Here is a 17712-nt window from a genome sequence, read left to right on the forward strand (position 1 = left end):
GTGAATCGATTGTGGCAATTTTGATAGATTCACAACGTTAAAAAGGGCGTATGCGGAGTGGATGCTAAAATACGCTATTGAAGACTTCTAAGAAACAGCACAAGATGTCACTTCATATCTTCATTAGATAGTTAAAACACTGAATCATATACCAAAGAAATCTACTTTATCATACTTTTTGTTTGCAATTACCTATGTGATATTGACCATGTCAAGTCCAAATAAAAGCATTATGTTATCTATAAGTGTGAGAGGTAAAAATATGTATGTTTTACAGCCTTGTAAAATCAATGTTATTACAGACTTTACATTATAATCCGAGAAACTATTCTTCTAAGATCCTTATGGGTACCGATACAAGAAATGAAGGCCCCATGCCACACCATTACAGGCACGAATTCAGGTGGTGGAGGAACCTCCCCAACCATCCACCCCCCCCTCCTCCGGCTTTTCTCGCAAATATCTTTTCTCAGTGTCGGGGGGGGGGGCAAAAGGAAGTATTTTCTGTTATTCAATCTTGGACCCCGGCACATAAAGGAGATGAATGACAAATTATGATAATCGGGATGAAGATGAATTTGATGATGATAGCGACGATGACAAAGACAACAAAAAGTTAGAAATTGAAATTAAAGGCCTGATACACAACCTTTCACGTCATTGACACAGTTATATGTATCATAAAATATTGGTCAGATAAAGTGAATTTTGATGCATCATCTAGATACTTAACGCTAAACATGCTAAAGGTAACAAAATCATATTCAAAAATTAAATCTTAAATATTGTTCCTCAACACAATCATTTTTCTTGTGCCCATACATCACAAAACACATCACCGGTACTGCAAACCATCTATACAAAAGCTCAACTGAAAATTATTCATAGCTTGATTTCCTATTTCGAAAGCTGTTACATTCCCTCCCCAAGCTTTATTTTGACGTGATCTATAGAGACTTGTCTAGTTTGTATTGGTACTAAGAAGCATGATGATACCGTTTCTACCCACAGGGTTGTCGAAAAGAAGAGACAGAGGGCTCGTGGGATGGCACCCCGTGATGATGATGATTCAATAAAGATAATTAATAGAGCGAAAAAACGCTCCAAGAGCATTTCATCACAGCGTCAAGACAATAATAAAGGAATAGGAAAATTAAAAGTAATGGAAGCTGAAAAGAGAAGAAGATGGGGCTGAAAGGAAGGAATTTTAGATGAGTTAAAGCGCTTTGCCATCGAGATCAATTTTGATGCCGTATATCAATGTTTTCCTTGGCATTTTTTCCTGAGCGTTATTTGAGTTGGATTTTTTTTTTTAAATAATTTAGCTTTGAAACAAATCAACAAAGAGAAAAACCACACTGACATTGGCAATTACCCGTATTTTGACTAGCTTTTACAAAGGAATCTCCATACGACATGTATGATGAACCTAATTTTTCTCCCAGTAGGGTTTTTCTAAGTTTGCTCTTTAGACAGAATCCTCTCCACGGCTACATCTACCAGATATCAATAAATATCATTTATCTCAACCCAGACAAAATACACGAGAGGCGAGTAAATGCAGTTTCCGTGGAGTTTAATAAATTGTTTCTGAAAATCATCTTCCAAATAATGTATACCGAAATCTAAAATGATGTGGCATCAAATAAAGCCAAAATAATATAATGCAAGAATGCAGGTTAGAATGAATAACATGAAACAAAACATCTTGATGTTGAAAAATTAGTGGGGGGTAACAAGGGGGTGGAGGAGGGAAAAATACAGGAAGTATGTGGCACAAAACAGGTGAATTGACATAAAAGATGCTTTCCACTCGACTCCACGAAGAAGAATGCTAACTTGTTAGAAATTGGATTTTGCCCCCTCCCGAAATTACCACGTCAGCTAACGCGACGTAGCATCTTTAGCCACGCCTCCTTGTGATGTCCGAACTACCAAAATTCGCAATGCAACATTTTTTGGGCCACGCCTCCTCGTGAAGTCCAAAAAAATACCATGTTTGGCATCGCAACATATCTCCACCAGGGCAAAGGAATTCGCCTGACCAGGCCCCTTCCTTGTAAACACCTGTTACGTACCGCTGGCGAGATATGTTGTTGTCCAGCTAGTCTGACCTGAGATAACAGTCCTCTCATTAACTCGCTTTGCGCGTTAAGAGGTATTAAGACAAAAATCGTTAAAACTGTAGTAAGCTCAGGATACCTAGTCGTGGCTGTGATTAAGTGGGTGCTTTGCCCAATCGCATGACTGGCCTAGCATAGACCAGTACGTAGTTACTTCATGGACAACCTTGGTCAAATGACCAATTTCTTTCATTATGATAGTCAGATTTCAAAGCAAGATATTACGTACGTTTGCCTTACATAGCAGGTTGAAGAAATTGAACAGACCAGGTAACTAGAATAACACTTCAGTGAACACTTTATGAAGGTATTTTTTGCATTCCTACTTTGAATGCAAATCATAGCATGTTGCACAATGTATTTGGCAAACTGTGAAATACCAGTCGTTCGTGGACGCATTGTTGTTTTTTGTGGATGTAAATGAAAACCACAATTCAAGAGAATATATGAATAATCAAGACACCAAGTTGGTGCTTATCTCATTTGATTTTAAACCACCGTGTCACTTTAGTACAAATGACCTTTCTCTGATCATGCGTAGAATCTTTTGATCATGCGCAGAAAGGAACTACGAACTGGCGTATTTAAAGGGGGTATCTCACTGGGCTTGAAACTAGTTCGCGACTAGTTCGCGACTACAAATTTTGCTAGTTGCAGAGACGTCTCCGCGACATCTCTGAGACGTCTCATGAAAATTACAGAGTCTCCGAGGAGTCGCAAGAAGATTAAACATGTTTAATATTTTTGGAGACTGTTTCTAGTCTCCGCGACGTCTGCGAGAAGTCTCCATCAGTTGCTGCGACGTCTCGGAGACTAATGATATCCGCGACTGCTGAGACGTCGCCGCGATGTCTCCGCGATGTCTCAGAGACGTCTCAGAGACATCGCGAAGACCTGCTGGAGACCAAAAAAAAAATTATAATACATTGCGGAGACGTCTCCGCGACACTTCTTCACACTGTTTGACCCACTTCAGAAACCACGTGACTGAACGCGTGCTGATATCCCTCCTCCTGCTCCAAGTCAGGTGTATGATCTTTCAAACGTTCCATTGAGACGTCTCCTTGGTGAGAGCGCAAGCCATTTTTGTCTCCGAGACGTCTCCGCGACTGCAGCGACTGATAAGTTGGAGACTGTCGCGGCGACGTCTCCGTTGGTGAGATAGGGCCTTAAGAATCAGGGTCTTATGTTGATATGTTGGTTATACCTACATGTACATGTATATTCGAGAGCCCATTTCCATTGACATTCGGTTTCTTATCGTTTCACTTATACTGCGGTATAGATGATCAGCAAACAATGGCAAAGATCTGACCATGAAACCCCCTCCATCATTATCCCGCCCACCCGATACTTGAGCAGCCCCATTCCGATCCAACCCTCCAAAATCAAACACTTGCACGGAGGCCCACGCACACATTCAACGACGTTTCCACTTTTTTTTCTTAGAGCACGACGCGAAATTCCATTTTTTTTGTTCATCTGAAAAATCCTAAGTAACCCTATGGATATGGACTCCGTTGTGACACAGTCAGATAATATCATTACTGTTTTGTTTGATTCTTTCCTCCCTGAAATCTTGGAAATGATTATGATGATTGTGCACATTACCCCCATGAGTCCCAATCAATTTGGGTAATGCACCCCCCCCCCCCCACACACACACACACACACACCGCCCATGGACACAGTGCATTATTAAAAAAATGAGGTGTTTTGATGTTTAGAAAGAAATCACAATCGCGTACGTCTGTAACGGCAAATTATGGCAAACCGATGATGAAAGACTAATCAAATTTATCGATTAAAAACAAATGTTTTCAGTTATGTTTGCATACCGCTTGACGCTGTATATGATAATGGAGAATCGAATCGCTGTCGTATTCATCGTCTATAAACACGGGGGAATTTCGAGAATGATAATTACATCTCATTTTCAAACTAGCTGCTTATTTGATTTTAAAGTTTTGGTCTGCTTTGACTGTCGGGGGAGCTGATTGAATAAGCTGTTCTGAAAGCGCCCATAACATGAACTGAATGTGGTTTCCTTGTCTTAACCCCTCTTATTAAGACCATGCATTTTGATAAGAGGATCTGTTTTAATTAAAACAACTTCACATAATTTACAAGCTCATCTCAGTGGCAGATCCTTGAATCTCACACAGAGGGGGAGGGGGAGCAAATTTTTAAACAGATATGGCACAGGAGACAGTTTTCTTAGATTTTTAAACATGATATATAATATCTAGATTATGCATGTAATTCAACTGGCAAAAAATATGGAGGAGGTTTCTGTCCCATACGCGCCCACAGGATTCGCCACTGCATAATTATCATCTTGTGCACATTCGGCCGCATACATAGAATGTAAACCGTGATGTAAGCTTTGGGTGAACTCCTTTTTCTTTCGGAATACCTCGTGTTCTAAGAGGAGTTAACCTACTGATATTAACACCGAACCCCCTTCAGATATGCATGTTCTCCCACGAGGAAGCGATTAATGGTTCAAGTTTGTTTTAAGTGAGTCAACAAGAGACGCCATTCGGCACTCTTGATGTCCTACATTCGTCGCTTCTTTTTTCTGTGGGCGAAGGGATATAACCTTTTGAAAAAAACGGATATAGCAATTCGCCACGAGAACATTGAGATATCATGTATTGTGAAGGTGTTGACGGGGAGTTGACGCAGGGATCATTTTCATTAGAATTTGCCCATTGTTTCAATGCTGAATAGCTAGTAAATTAACTCAATAGTAAGCGTGTAGATTATTGACTTTACCCAACTTTTGTGGATTAGGTTGTGTGTTGATGTGTGTGTGTGTGTGTGTGTGTCGTGCTGAAACATTCAGTATACCAACTTATTTACATGTAATATTCCAAGTGTCAGCCAGATGGGACATCATTCGAAATTTGTAAATATATTTTGGGGTATGTTTTTTTTAAAGAAACGTTGTTTTCATCTTTGCAAAGTAGCCTATTTCAGCCCTCCCTTCCACCCATCTGTTTTGGGGTTTTTGTTTTTTTTGCTTGTGTGGCTGTGTGCTTCTTACCAATACATAAGCATCCACCCACGCGCACATGCCTTTAAACGCTCACCCTCTAAACACACACACACTACTCACCACGCACAATCATAGACATCCTAATCAACGTTACCCACACCATAAACCTACTGATAGATCCATGTTCACACTGGGACTTATACCCTTATATATGAAGACAAAATTACACTCTAGACACACACCCACTAGGTTTCTTCTGCTCTCGTTAGATCCATCCCGCACGCGGTTACACTTCGTAATTCCGAAGCTTCGTTATTCCGAAGGTTCGGATATTTTGAAGGTTCGTTATTCCGAAGGTTCGTATATCCGAAGGTTCGAAATTCCGAAGATTCGTTAATCCGAAAACGAAATGAGGTTCGTAATTCCGAAGGTTCGTTTGTCCGAAAACGAAATGAGGTTCGTAATTCAGAAGGTTCGTTAATCCGAAAACGAAATGAGGTTCGTAATTCCGAAGGTTCGTTAGTCCGAAAACGATATGATTAACAAACCCTTTTACGTTTTCGGATTAACGAACATCGAGGTATAGGCAATTTACGTGTTTCGGAATTACGAACCTTCGGAATTACGAAGTGTAACCCATCCCGCACACCTCTCTCGATCTCTCTCTCACACACACACCGTCTATCCCTATCGCTTTCTGTATTTCAAATCAGTTGCTCCTTCCTATCCCCCCCCCCCCTCTCTCTCCCTCTCTCTCTCTGTTCTCTTAAATAACTCTCATACCCATACACGCACCCGCTTACTAATCTCACTTCCATTTCTTTCCCCTTTCTCTTCAGTCAATGCATCCTTTCTAACCCTCTAGCATCATCTTCAAAGGATTGCGTCATGACACTTTCCCTGATCTCCCGATGCCCGTTTCTCTCCGGTAACCCAACCACCTTGACTCGAGAGGTGGGGCATTAGGGAAGAAACGAACACCCAATGGCGAGTGCCCATCTCCCCAAGCTACGGCTAATCTTACCGTGTCTAATCGATGACATCGGTCATCCTGCTCGGGCGATTAGGCGAAGATAAAGTCGTCTTCCATCCCCCACATATCCATACGCAGGGAAAGGAATACAGATTTAAGCAGCATATTTGTATCATCGAATTTAGATGTATCTTGTTTGTTACACTCTAAAAAATGTTAGCCAATATTGGGTAACATTTGAACATGCATGTTTGTTGGGTAAAAAGATATTTTGTAAATTTTACGCAAGAATCGCTTTGAAACTTACCGTTCACACATGCATTTAGTCCAATATTGAGTGAAAAACTTACCCAGCAAACATTTACCTTTATTCATAATACTAGGAACATTTTTACTCTCTGTTTTTAGTGTGTATGAATCATCCAGATTTGCAAAGATTTCTTGTTCATCTTGAATCAATGAATGGGGGGAGACATCTAACAACGTCCATATCTACTTTAGATTAGATCGAAATATTTTGGACGGATGAATGACCAAGGCTCAGCAAAACCTGACGGAAGCCATTGCACCGCAACGCAGAATGCTTTCAAGAACATAGAAATCGAATTTGCCAAATACCCTTATGACAAAGAGCAACCAAGAAGGCTTTGTCGAAAATTGGTTCCTTATAAACAGCTGATCATCCTGGACTCTGGACAAACGACATAATTATTTGGAATGGAACTGCTGTTCCCCGTTCACCACATCTCGACAAAGACGAAGAAACTGTTCATTGCCATTTGACGAACGTTTTCAATGCATTTTACTCTATTATTCAATTCGGTCTGCGTCCCGGTGCGAAAACTACATATTAAGTATTATCGACATGGCCTGAATACAATCCATTTCTTCCGAATTTCCTTCTTCTGTCCATTTCGTTTCTATTGTGTAGTAACAAAAATGGAAAAAAAATGCAAGGACCACTGGGTAGTGGCATTCGAACAATCACGGTTGGTGAGTTCTAAATGCCAGCTCTTTGGAGCGCAGGTGTCTCGTCTTACAAGTGATTAAGCATCGGATCTAGTCTATACTTTCTTATTATGTATTTATCATCTTTTTCCTAGATAATATATTCCCACATGAACACTTACCCTCCCGCACCCGCATTATACACCCACGTCCTTACACTCTCGCAGTGTAGTCGCACCCGATGACCAAAGAATGCCCAAAACACTTTGATTCCGCTTCGAAACACTTCTCGACCATAGCCTATTCTCTGAAACCATTTGGATTCATTATCCCACTGCGAATGGCCGATATTTCAATAATGCCAATACTAGTAAAGTGCTTTCCATAAATAGTTGTAATAAAAACCGTGCAGTAAGGAAAATTATCGGGTAAAAGGAAATAGTTCTAAATGCAGAACGAGATGATTGGGGAATTCATTTATTTCCCCCAATAATCTCGTATCTCTAAACGCCTCGTCCGGCTTGATTCGGCCGTCCTGGATTCGCCCATGGCTTGAGGGCATACCGTGTCTGTGATCTCATAGAGCCGTTGACGTCTTAAATTTGATCGCAAATGTTTGCTTTACCCTTTTGATTTAGCTGGGTCATTGTGTTTTCAGCCGAATCCTCTGGGGGACGGAGTGAAGAGAGTGATGTCATGATACCCTATAGTCGGGATGCCCTCTTAGATTGCGGGTTCAATTTTTAAAGGTCTCAGAGCCGTGCGGCGACTGTTCAACAATTTATCAGAAGTTTGATCACGCCAATGCCTCGATCAGCCTAAGCGCGGTAGGAAAGGATACATTTAGGACAAAGATAGCCTTTCACCTTCAATTTGAATTGATCCATGAAACAATTTATACATCAGATACAATCCCACATTGATTTCATCAACCACTCAATATCATAAAGATACCCCCTTCCGATGTTGTTGTTTTTATATATTTATTCCATTATTATTTCAGAGAGCAATTCTGCCCGACGCATGTCTGTCACACTGCTAGGAATTTTATCGTTCTTGACACCTTTAGCACCCGAATACGCGCACATTATAGTGATTACCATGGTTTTGGTAGGCCAAAATGGTACAACCTATGCCAAAAATAACTGGTCGGTTGGCCCTCGGAAGTGGTCGGTCTCAACTCTTAAACAACTTTCTCTTTGACAACCAAACTGGATTTTGAAGGGACAGGGATTTAGGAGAATCGAAATAAAAAAGAACAATAAGACATTGCATTCGCGATCGTACGATTTGTTGGCAATATCAGAAAGATGGATGGCCATTTTTTCCATCCCTGCCTCTACAGAGTTACGTAATTTTACTTTAGGTTAATTGAAATCAATATCACCCCTCATCTAAGTTCTATCAAATCTCTATTTATAATGTTTGGAACGTCCGTCATATCTCACTCTCACAAATTACAACGAACGTCTATTTTGGTTCTGAATGATTTGAAATTAAAAAAAAAACGCCAAAGCGTTTTTTATAATAAAGTTTGCAAAGCGTTAGTACAATTTGTCGCTTGGCTTCCATTGGTATCCAAACGATGTATTTCTTGATGCTTTACTATCATAATCAATGTAACTTTTTGACTGCTTGACAGTGGTCGAGAAATTAGTATAAAGTTGTAATTACAAAATTGCGGATATGTTCTAAAATCGATATCGTGCGCTCTAGTATCTGCCATTCCTCGTTTTCTCCACCCCTCCCTCTCTCATATCCTCTCCCCTTGTCCATGTTTCTCATGCTGCCTAGTTCTGTCTCTCGTTTCATTTCTTATTTGTTCTCACCCACCTACCCCTTCCCCTCTCTCCCGCGAGATCTAGTTCAACTAATAGACGAAAGTAAAAGATCAGGAATCGCCCCTGGAGCCACTCGATTTGAGGCTCATATTCATCGCGTGAAACAGAGAAACAGAATGAAAATTGTAAGACAGGATGAGCGAAAATTCGTGACTAAAATGAAACCTAGGGCAGGCAGAATCTTGACAGCCCAGGCGTTTTTCCCCCTGAATTTGAGTCCTTTGACAAATCCTGTCTGATTTCGATCATTTCTCCAGGGATCCACATTTCAGGAATTACTCAGTGATTTTTCTTTCCTTGGTTCCCACTTTCTATCCTCCCTCCCTCACTGCATTTTTCTGTTTTCTATTTCTCTATTTCCCACTCCTGTATCTCTCTCTCTCTCTCTTCCTTTGTATCTCTCCGTTTCTCTTTTTACCTCGCTATATTCATGATCTCGAGCTCTTCATCATTCTGTGCCTCCCTCATCATCTTCTCTCTTCCTCGCTGCCCCATCCCGCTCTCTCTCTCTCTCTCTCTCTTTCTTAAAACTCTTTTAATTCGTTCGTTATCCTATTCTAACTCTAATACCTCTATAACAAAATCGATCGATTGTCGAATGTGACGAATTCTCTCGTATAAGAGGATACGCATCTGCCAGAAAACGAGCTCATGAATTGATATCGTATTCTTTCCGTCGTTCAGTGTGAAGGCTCATTGAGGATCTGTTGCACTCACTGCTGGCCATCGAAGCAGTCTTAATGGCGTCCGTGGGCATGATAGAGGTGGATTGATGTCTGTATTTAAAAAGGCGAGACAGCAACACCGTCTGTGTCAGGTAAAAAGATGGTTTTAGCTCAGCGATGTAAGGGGGATTCGAGAACAGTGTTTGTCAAATGCCCGCAATGACAAAGACTTCAGAGAGACTTTGTCGAAAATTGTTGAATCAAAGCAGCAAGTTAGTCCTTGATTCTGGTCGCACGATCAATTTCTTCATCAGCCCTGAAACCAGGGCTCCGTAACACAAAAGTTTGCGATGAATCGCAAATATGAAAGAAGCGCACTGATTGGTTCCTGGTCAGAAGTTTAAACCAAATGCGCGTGTAACGTTTATATTGATTGGTCAGTTCATTTAGCGATTGATCGCTAATCTTTGTGTTACGGAGCCCAGGACAAAACTGCTGTTCCGGTTCACCAACTTAGACATAAACTGCTTAATTCTAATTTGTCATTATTGTAATAATAATAATAATAACGTCGAGCGTTGTGGCCCATTGGATAAGTCTTCTGACTTCGAAACAGAGGGTTGTGGGTTTGAAACCAAGCCATTGCGAAATTTCCTTCAGCAAGAAATTTATCCATACTGTGCTGCACTCAACCCAGGTGAGGTGAATGGGTACCCGGTAAGATTAATTCCTTGAATGCATGAGCGCTGAAAGGCAGCTCGAGCTGAAGCCGGGGTAATAATGATAATAACAACGCGCCTCGGAATAGAATATTTCTAGATAGATGGCGCTAAATAAATGCCTATTATTATTATTATTATTATTATTATTATTATTATTATTATTATTATTATTATTATTATTATTATTATTATTATTATTATTATCATTATTATTATTATTATTATTATTATGATTATCATTATTATTATTATTATTATTATTATTATTATGATTATCATTATCATTATTATTATTATTATTATTATTATTATTATTATTATTATTATTGATATTCCGCATTTATATAGCGCTTAACACATCGCGATGCATCGTAACGACGACGTCTCTAAGCGCTTCACAGATATATTACCCCGGTCATCAGATCCTTGCATACCCGCATACAATGCATGCCTCTTCTCCACTCCCTGGGGAGCCATCCAAAAAGGGTTTCAAGACTCAATTGCTAAGCATACTACCGGGTGCCTATCTAACACCTGGATGGAGAGTGGCAAATGGTGGATTGACGCCTTGCCAAAGGACGCTGGGCCATGGTGGAATTCGAACACACGACCCTCTGATTACAAGGTGAGAGTCAGAACCGCTACACCACTGGCAACTGACAATACCTTTGCATTTCCCGTACATCGGAGAGCAAACAATTCTTATTGGAGAACTACAACGTGGGAAACGCGAGAACGTCAATACTACTATAGAATTCAATCGAGAATACACATTTTTTTTCATGTTTGTGACGCATTAGATTAAGACGAGAGTTGCGTTGCCTGGTTGTTCCTTACCCTATTTTCCTGAATAACGACCTGAAAATGCAGAATACAGAGAACGGTATCACTGACGCATACGCGGAAGAGGAATTGATATGGTTGATCAGTTTTGTTCCATGTTATTGACGTATTTAGCGTTCCTTTGAAATTTCTCGTCCAGTCACGCATATTGATATATTGTCTGATTGAAGTTGGAAGTAACTGGGCAACACGAAGTCATTTTTTTTCGAAATATGAAAAAGAAAGTTTTAAAAAATGTGAATGTATAATCTGTGTTTTGTTATCTTTAAAGTGTTCACGTGCATTCTTGATGAAATGTTAACAGTCCTAGGAATTTATTTGCAAAGCAGATCGATCTTTATTTTCCAAAATGGGACTGATGTATATTGAGGATAACATCACGTTAAATCATCTTTGCTGAATTGTTTTCTTCTAATATTACTGTTTTGAATTCTATAAGAATGAAAATCTTTCTAAAAATATATTGTTTATGAAGTTGATTTTCTTACAATGTTCATAAATTCAGCCTTCTACTATAAGACTACTTAAGGCGACCGCACACCTTACGATTGGTCTGCGACCCGATTTTAGAATAAAATATAGTAGGATTTGATGCTAACACTGCGACTTGGAATATCTTACTGTGTAATGTTCTAAATCATCGTACGAATACCAATGTAAAAAATCTGTGACTATGCTTTTATCCTTCTTAGAATAAAAGCGAATTTAATATCTAGTCGTAATGACGTCATAGCAGTCGTACGATTGGCTACGATTTGAAACTAATTTGGCCTTTACTCCGAAATAAAGGCTTGCAATCTTTCACAATTGTTATATTAGTATTCTTTCAATTAATTCAAGCCTCAAATAAAATGATATGTTCCATTCACATTTTCAGAAAAATGAGCAAAATGCGATTTGTTCCAAAATCGGATCGCAAGCAGTCGTAAGGTGTGCGGTGGGTCTTATACAGACTTATTTCTTTACGAGCGTCTGCAAGTAAAGTAATTTACGATGAGGAAATCTAAATATATATTCCCGGGAATGAAAAGAAATAGATGTTTGCATTTAATAAATACTTCACCACATGGATACGAACAACAAGAAAATAAATCCATACTTCGTGGAAGAATGACAAAATGGTTAACTATTTAAAGTGTAGTGAAATGTTATGCCGACTGTACTATTGACATTGGACTGCAGGATGTTAGCATTGGATAATGGCCAAGTCTTTTCCAAAAACGTTAACTTATATATCATATTTTTGTTTTCCCCTTCTCCCTTCTCTCCCTCTTTCTTTCTGTCTCTCTTCCTTCTTTCTTTATCTCTCTCTTTTCCAATACTAAATACCCGATACAGATATTTGTCAACGACAGCATTCAAGCATGGCGAGGAATTCAACTGGACAGTTACAGTAAATATTTTGCAATATCTAACAGTGTATCCGGATTCCTATTCCTGGAAGGACGAATTAACGAGTGATCGCCTTCACTAATTGGACGATATAATTCTATATATCATGGACACAAATCATTTTGTATTTGAGATTCATCGATGACAAGAGGATTGGCTGGTGTATCTTGAAAACTGCAGATTCGGTGTACAAGCATTCAGGAATGTGAGGGCAGAAGTATACGTCGAGAAAGCAGGGGGCAGGCGAAATTATTCCATCGAGTGACATTTGTTTACGTTAAATGACAAATCGGGGGGTTGAAAAAGCCCAGAAAATGCGATCGAGGCGTGATCATGAACCTAAGATATCGTAATCGTCTGAGTATTCTCTTTCCAAAAGTAGCCGCGCCGGAAGACTATACGCGACTGCGTATCATCGCAGAGATCTTTCGCCTCTCACAATTCATTCTGATGCCTGCAGGCTCCACATTGGCAGAGCTCTTTCGCGCGATTTTTTAATGAGAGAAGTACCGTCTGTCTTCAAATATCGGCTGCGATGACAACAGCGAAGGCTGATCTCATTCTCCGTCTCCTCTAATTGAATGATTCTCTCCGCTTTGATCACAATTAAATGTGGAGTTAATTCGATTCGCTACGACGCGGTATTTATTTTGCAGAAGGGCGAAATGTGACTTAGCGAAATCTTAACAACTAATAAATGACTGCAAAAGCAAGATAGCGAACAAGCGGCGGCAACGCCTAAGACGCATTTTGGAGGCTGTGATAACTTTGTGGATTTACCAAAAGACTTTCAGACGGACTTGTATTTGTATATGGAAAGCTATTGACTGATGTTCAGCATGTCTTGCCGTTTATTCCCAGTAAAAAGAAAACCAAAGCTTACGATAGCGCTTCAAATTACTTTCTTCGACTTAGCGTTGGTGTGTTACATTTGTTTCTATTGAGTTGATCGCCGCAGTTTTCTTCATCGAGACAAATTAAGCTTAAAATCGGAATACGCATCAGTTTATCATTTTGTATTCATGATAAAGGGCAAAATATAGCTGCTATAATCACTCCGGAGTTTCGAAGATTTGTAAAAGATTACTTTTGAAATATGTCTTTTGACAAATTTGCAATGAAAACTCAATGAATGTCAATGAGCTATCTTCGCGTTTTGGAAGCATGTGGCGATGCTTTTGATAATTACATCTTAGATCGTCTTGTCAGACACAAGTGCAATTTTGATGCTTAACGTTCAGTGACAAGGATTACGAATGCTTATTACCAGCTAAGATATAACTTTTGTTGAGAAGTGCTTTCGAAGTCGTTTATTTAACAAAACGGATCAATTGGAAATATATTTTAAAAGAGGAGGTGCACGACAACATCCAACGTTCGCAGGAAATCTGCTCCAATCGTCAGCTCAGTGCTTTGTAAGACGGGAAGTGTTATCTGGATTGAAGGTAAACACATCCCATATCAGCACAATGCCGCTCAATCAATACGAGCCAGGTGTCCACTCGTTCGACATGAATGCAACGTATAGACTAATGGGTGGAAGCACTTCTACCCAAGACAATCAAGGTTTAGGAGTGTTGGTGTATGATGTAGGTGGGACAAGTCCGTCCGTTGTGATCAACCGAGGGGTTAATGCTTCCTGTCCAGAGTTTGGTGAAGCTTGGAAGTGGGCGCCGGTTGTTTGGAATTGGTTCAACATTCTGCGATTGAGTCTGACCCTTGCTGGAATCCTGGGAAACTCTTTGGTGATTATAATACACAGTAAGTCGCAGAGTGTGCGCGGGACAGACCGATTGATAGCAGGACTGGCAGTGGCTGATCTTCTATGTTCCGTCTTCTTCACGCCAATCCCCAGTGCATCCAGGTTGTCGAACAATTGGTTGGGTAACATCTATTGTAAGTTTGTCTTCTCCAATGTTCTCGTTTGGATTCCATTCATAGCGTCCATGTACACTCTATGCATGATATCGCTCGAACGATTTTTCGCCATCGTCTACCCGTTCATATATCGTGCAAAGATAACCCCTTCCCGGATCAAGTATGTCTTCATTCCTATATGGGTGCTAGCATTTATCGTGAACATAGGTAGCTTCGTTGTCAACATGGTGCATCCAGAATCTTGCGTGTGTGTCGTCCATTTTCCAACCCATATTGGTAAGATGATGCAAGGTGTTCTCCTGTTCATCACCGAATACGTCATACCTATTGGCATCATGCTCTTCGCGCACGTCAGGACAATACGGGAGTTACACACCGAGGCACGTGCCCTAAAAGACAATCGCATGGATTCCTCCAGGATAACCCTCAATCTGCTTCAAGCGCGGGAAAGGGTCCTTCAAATGCTCTTTGTCGTGGTAATGACGTTCATAATCTGCTGGACTCCGGACCAGCTGTGCTATCTATTTTACAGTATCGGTATACTTGACGAGGACTTCCTCCACAGTCGTCTCTACATGGCGTTTATCCTCCTGGCCTATGTTAATTCTTGTGCCAATCCCTTCATATATACAGCCAGGAACCCAGAGTTTCGGCACGCCCTCAAGGTGTTGTTCAAGAAGGCTGCCAGGGTGCAGCAGGTCTTCAACACCTCAGAGTGGGTGCATGATAGAACTGATGATATCCTGAACGATGTTGGGAATGGGACTGTAGTCGAAAGTAGGGTATGATGTTAAACTTAAAGACAAAAAAAGATTAGTCTATCATCCAGGCCTGAAATAATTTATCATAATTTCAATATGAATTATTCCTATTTTTGTAACAAAATTATATTGGATTCATTTTCATATGCTGCAATGTTAGGTGATATTTCTATGTTCTTTTGTACGTTTTAATTTGCCGGTAAGACAAATCGCCAGGAGGTTATGTCGAGATTTTTTTTTTCCTGCGTGGTAACTTTGGTTGAATAGTATTGCTCGGATCCAACTCAACCGTTTTGTGAGAAATAACAAAATGTAGGCAAGTAAGGTTTATTAAAGGGGAATGAAACCTTTGGAATGGGTGATATTGTGTCGAAACAGAAAAATCAAAGAAACAAAAAAGCCAACGAAAGTTTGAGAAAACAATCTGACAAACAATGAAAAAGTTATGAGCATGTGAATATTGCAATCACAAATGCTATGGAGATCCTCCTTTTGGCAAGGCAAAAATGATGTGTGATGTCATATGTGAGAAACTCTCCCTTTGATGGACTATAATGCCCCCTAAATGTCTCTTTTTGCTTTTTCCGATGGTGATACAAACTCTTTATCCATGATGTATTCTTTAGAAATCTGTATTACATGCCCTCCCATAGAAAGAACACATGATCTACTGATAGATGTGATACAAAAGGCAATTTTAGTGAAATATATACTAGAGTAATTGGGAGAGTTGTTCACAAGTGACATCACACATCTTTGTCACATTGCCATTAAGAGGATCTCCATAGCATTAGTGATCTCAATATTCAAATGCCCATAACTTTCTCATTATTTGTCTGATTTTTCTCAAACTTTTGTTGATCTGTTTTTTTTATTATTCTGTTCCCACACAAGCTATCTTGTTCTAAATGTTTTATTCTCCCTGAAGATTTGAACAAAGAACTGACATGAAGAATTGTATATTAAACCAAGTTTCGGCTTTTTTGGTGACTTTGAACACATCATTTAAGGTATTCTCTCACTTTTAGCCACAGTTCTAATATCAACATTAAGTAAATTTAACTTGTTTTATCTTTTCTCTTTCCATATACATTTTCTTGATTAAAGTTTGAAAACCGAAAATATGAATTATCCCTTACCATTCTTAATGAATGCGTGTAGGCTATGAAGCAGTGAAAATATAATACTTCATGGGAACGCCCCCCCCCCCATTTCATACATACACCTTTATTTTACAAACTGAAATCAGATTTTGTGGAAACCACAAACAATAGCAGTTTCCATACAGCAAAGAAGAACCCCCGATCCTGTACATGGCTCTCACCGACTACAAAAAAATCTTCTAAGACCCCTGCAAGTAATCTTTTTCGTAGCCACCAGCCAGACTAGGAAAACCATGGAGAAAGTCTCATTGCCACGATTGATACCATTAACAAAACCATTCTAAGATTTCTACAAGATGACAGTCTAGACCTGGACATTCGATAGGTTGGGCATGTCGCGTTAAACTTCAGCATCTGCCCCTTCAAGTCATACACGGAAAGGGTAGACGCAAAAGTCAATATAGTATGAAAGGGATTCCGTCCAAGGCAATCTGTGCTTATGACTTCAACCTATGTTACTTAATATCAACCGTGTGTTGTTATGATCCAAATGCTTCTTTATGTCGGCTCATTGCATCTGGTTAGGATTTCGTTTTGATGAAGGAATACGAGATCTGTTCAGACACTTCGAAATATCTTCCGGTGGGATCAAATTACCCGTTGGCCACAAAACGTTATACAAATGCAGATCATTAATACAAACCTTTCTCTTTTTCTCTCCTTACATTTTTATTTTGTGATCTTTCACAAACACTGTACATATTCTTTCCACAGATACATACTCTTTTCGAATTTCAGTGATTTGTTTCTGAAACGAACTGCTCGTTACCAGATCTGCTGATTGCACTTTGTCACTACAACCCCGATAACCATGCAGTACCAGGTTAAAGTTTAGTGCACTTTCCGACTGGCGTTCGGCGAAGGTTGTATACAGTTATTTGGAGAAACAGCATGGTTTAATACATTATTTTTAAAAAGTCAAATACTGATTCCATCGATATTTGGAACAAAGTACCTATATTAACCATGTTAACAAATTGCTAACAAATGTTCATCAAAGAAATATGAAGTCATCCCCAGTATTAGAACAACAGGTTTGGCTCTAGCAAAACAGAAAGCCACCCCCTCCCCCCATCCTCAATAGGAAGCCATTGTAGGTCAATTCTAGCAGTATCGGCTCTACTAACCAAGATAATCATGCGATGAACCATGATATTAATCAGTTATTAATGCGAAATCCATGAATATCATGTATTATCCAAGTTACAGAGCATCAATAAATTGGGAACCAAATTATTGGGGTTTTTCCACGTCAGGATTCTGCAATGATCTGCATTTGAATGTACCACGTGTACTGTGGAGGGGAGTTTCCGAACAGCTTAAATAAACATAAGTAACATCGCCATATTTATTTAACCATCCATCTGTTGTTATGTAATTCATCTATGTAATTTTGGGCATC

The 17712-nt window shown here is 39.7% G+C and overlaps 1 protein-coding gene across 1 annotated transcript in view; it reads left to right on the forward strand.

The window, feature by feature from the left end:
- The window catches only part of LOC121426804 (galanin receptor 2a-like), a 28166-nt gene extending 12649 nt beyond the window's left edge, over positions 1-15517 (forward strand). The window contains exon 2 of the mRNA XM_041623203.1: positions 12455-15517. Within this exon, the coding sequence (XP_041479137.1) occupies positions 13978-15174 (1197 nt within the window). The 5' untranslated portion in view covers positions 12455-13977 and the 3' untranslated portion in view covers positions 15175-15517. The remainder of the gene's footprint in view (positions 1-12454) is intronic.
- The last annotated feature ends 2195 nt before the right edge of the window (positions 15518-17712 follow it).

This window comes from Lytechinus variegatus, chromosome 13 (assembly GCF_018143015.1).
Source record: "Lytechinus variegatus isolate NC3 chromosome 13, Lvar_3.0, whole genome shotgun sequence".
NCBI lineage: Eukaryota > Metazoa > Echinodermata > Echinoidea > Temnopleuroida > Toxopneustidae > Lytechinus > Lytechinus variegatus.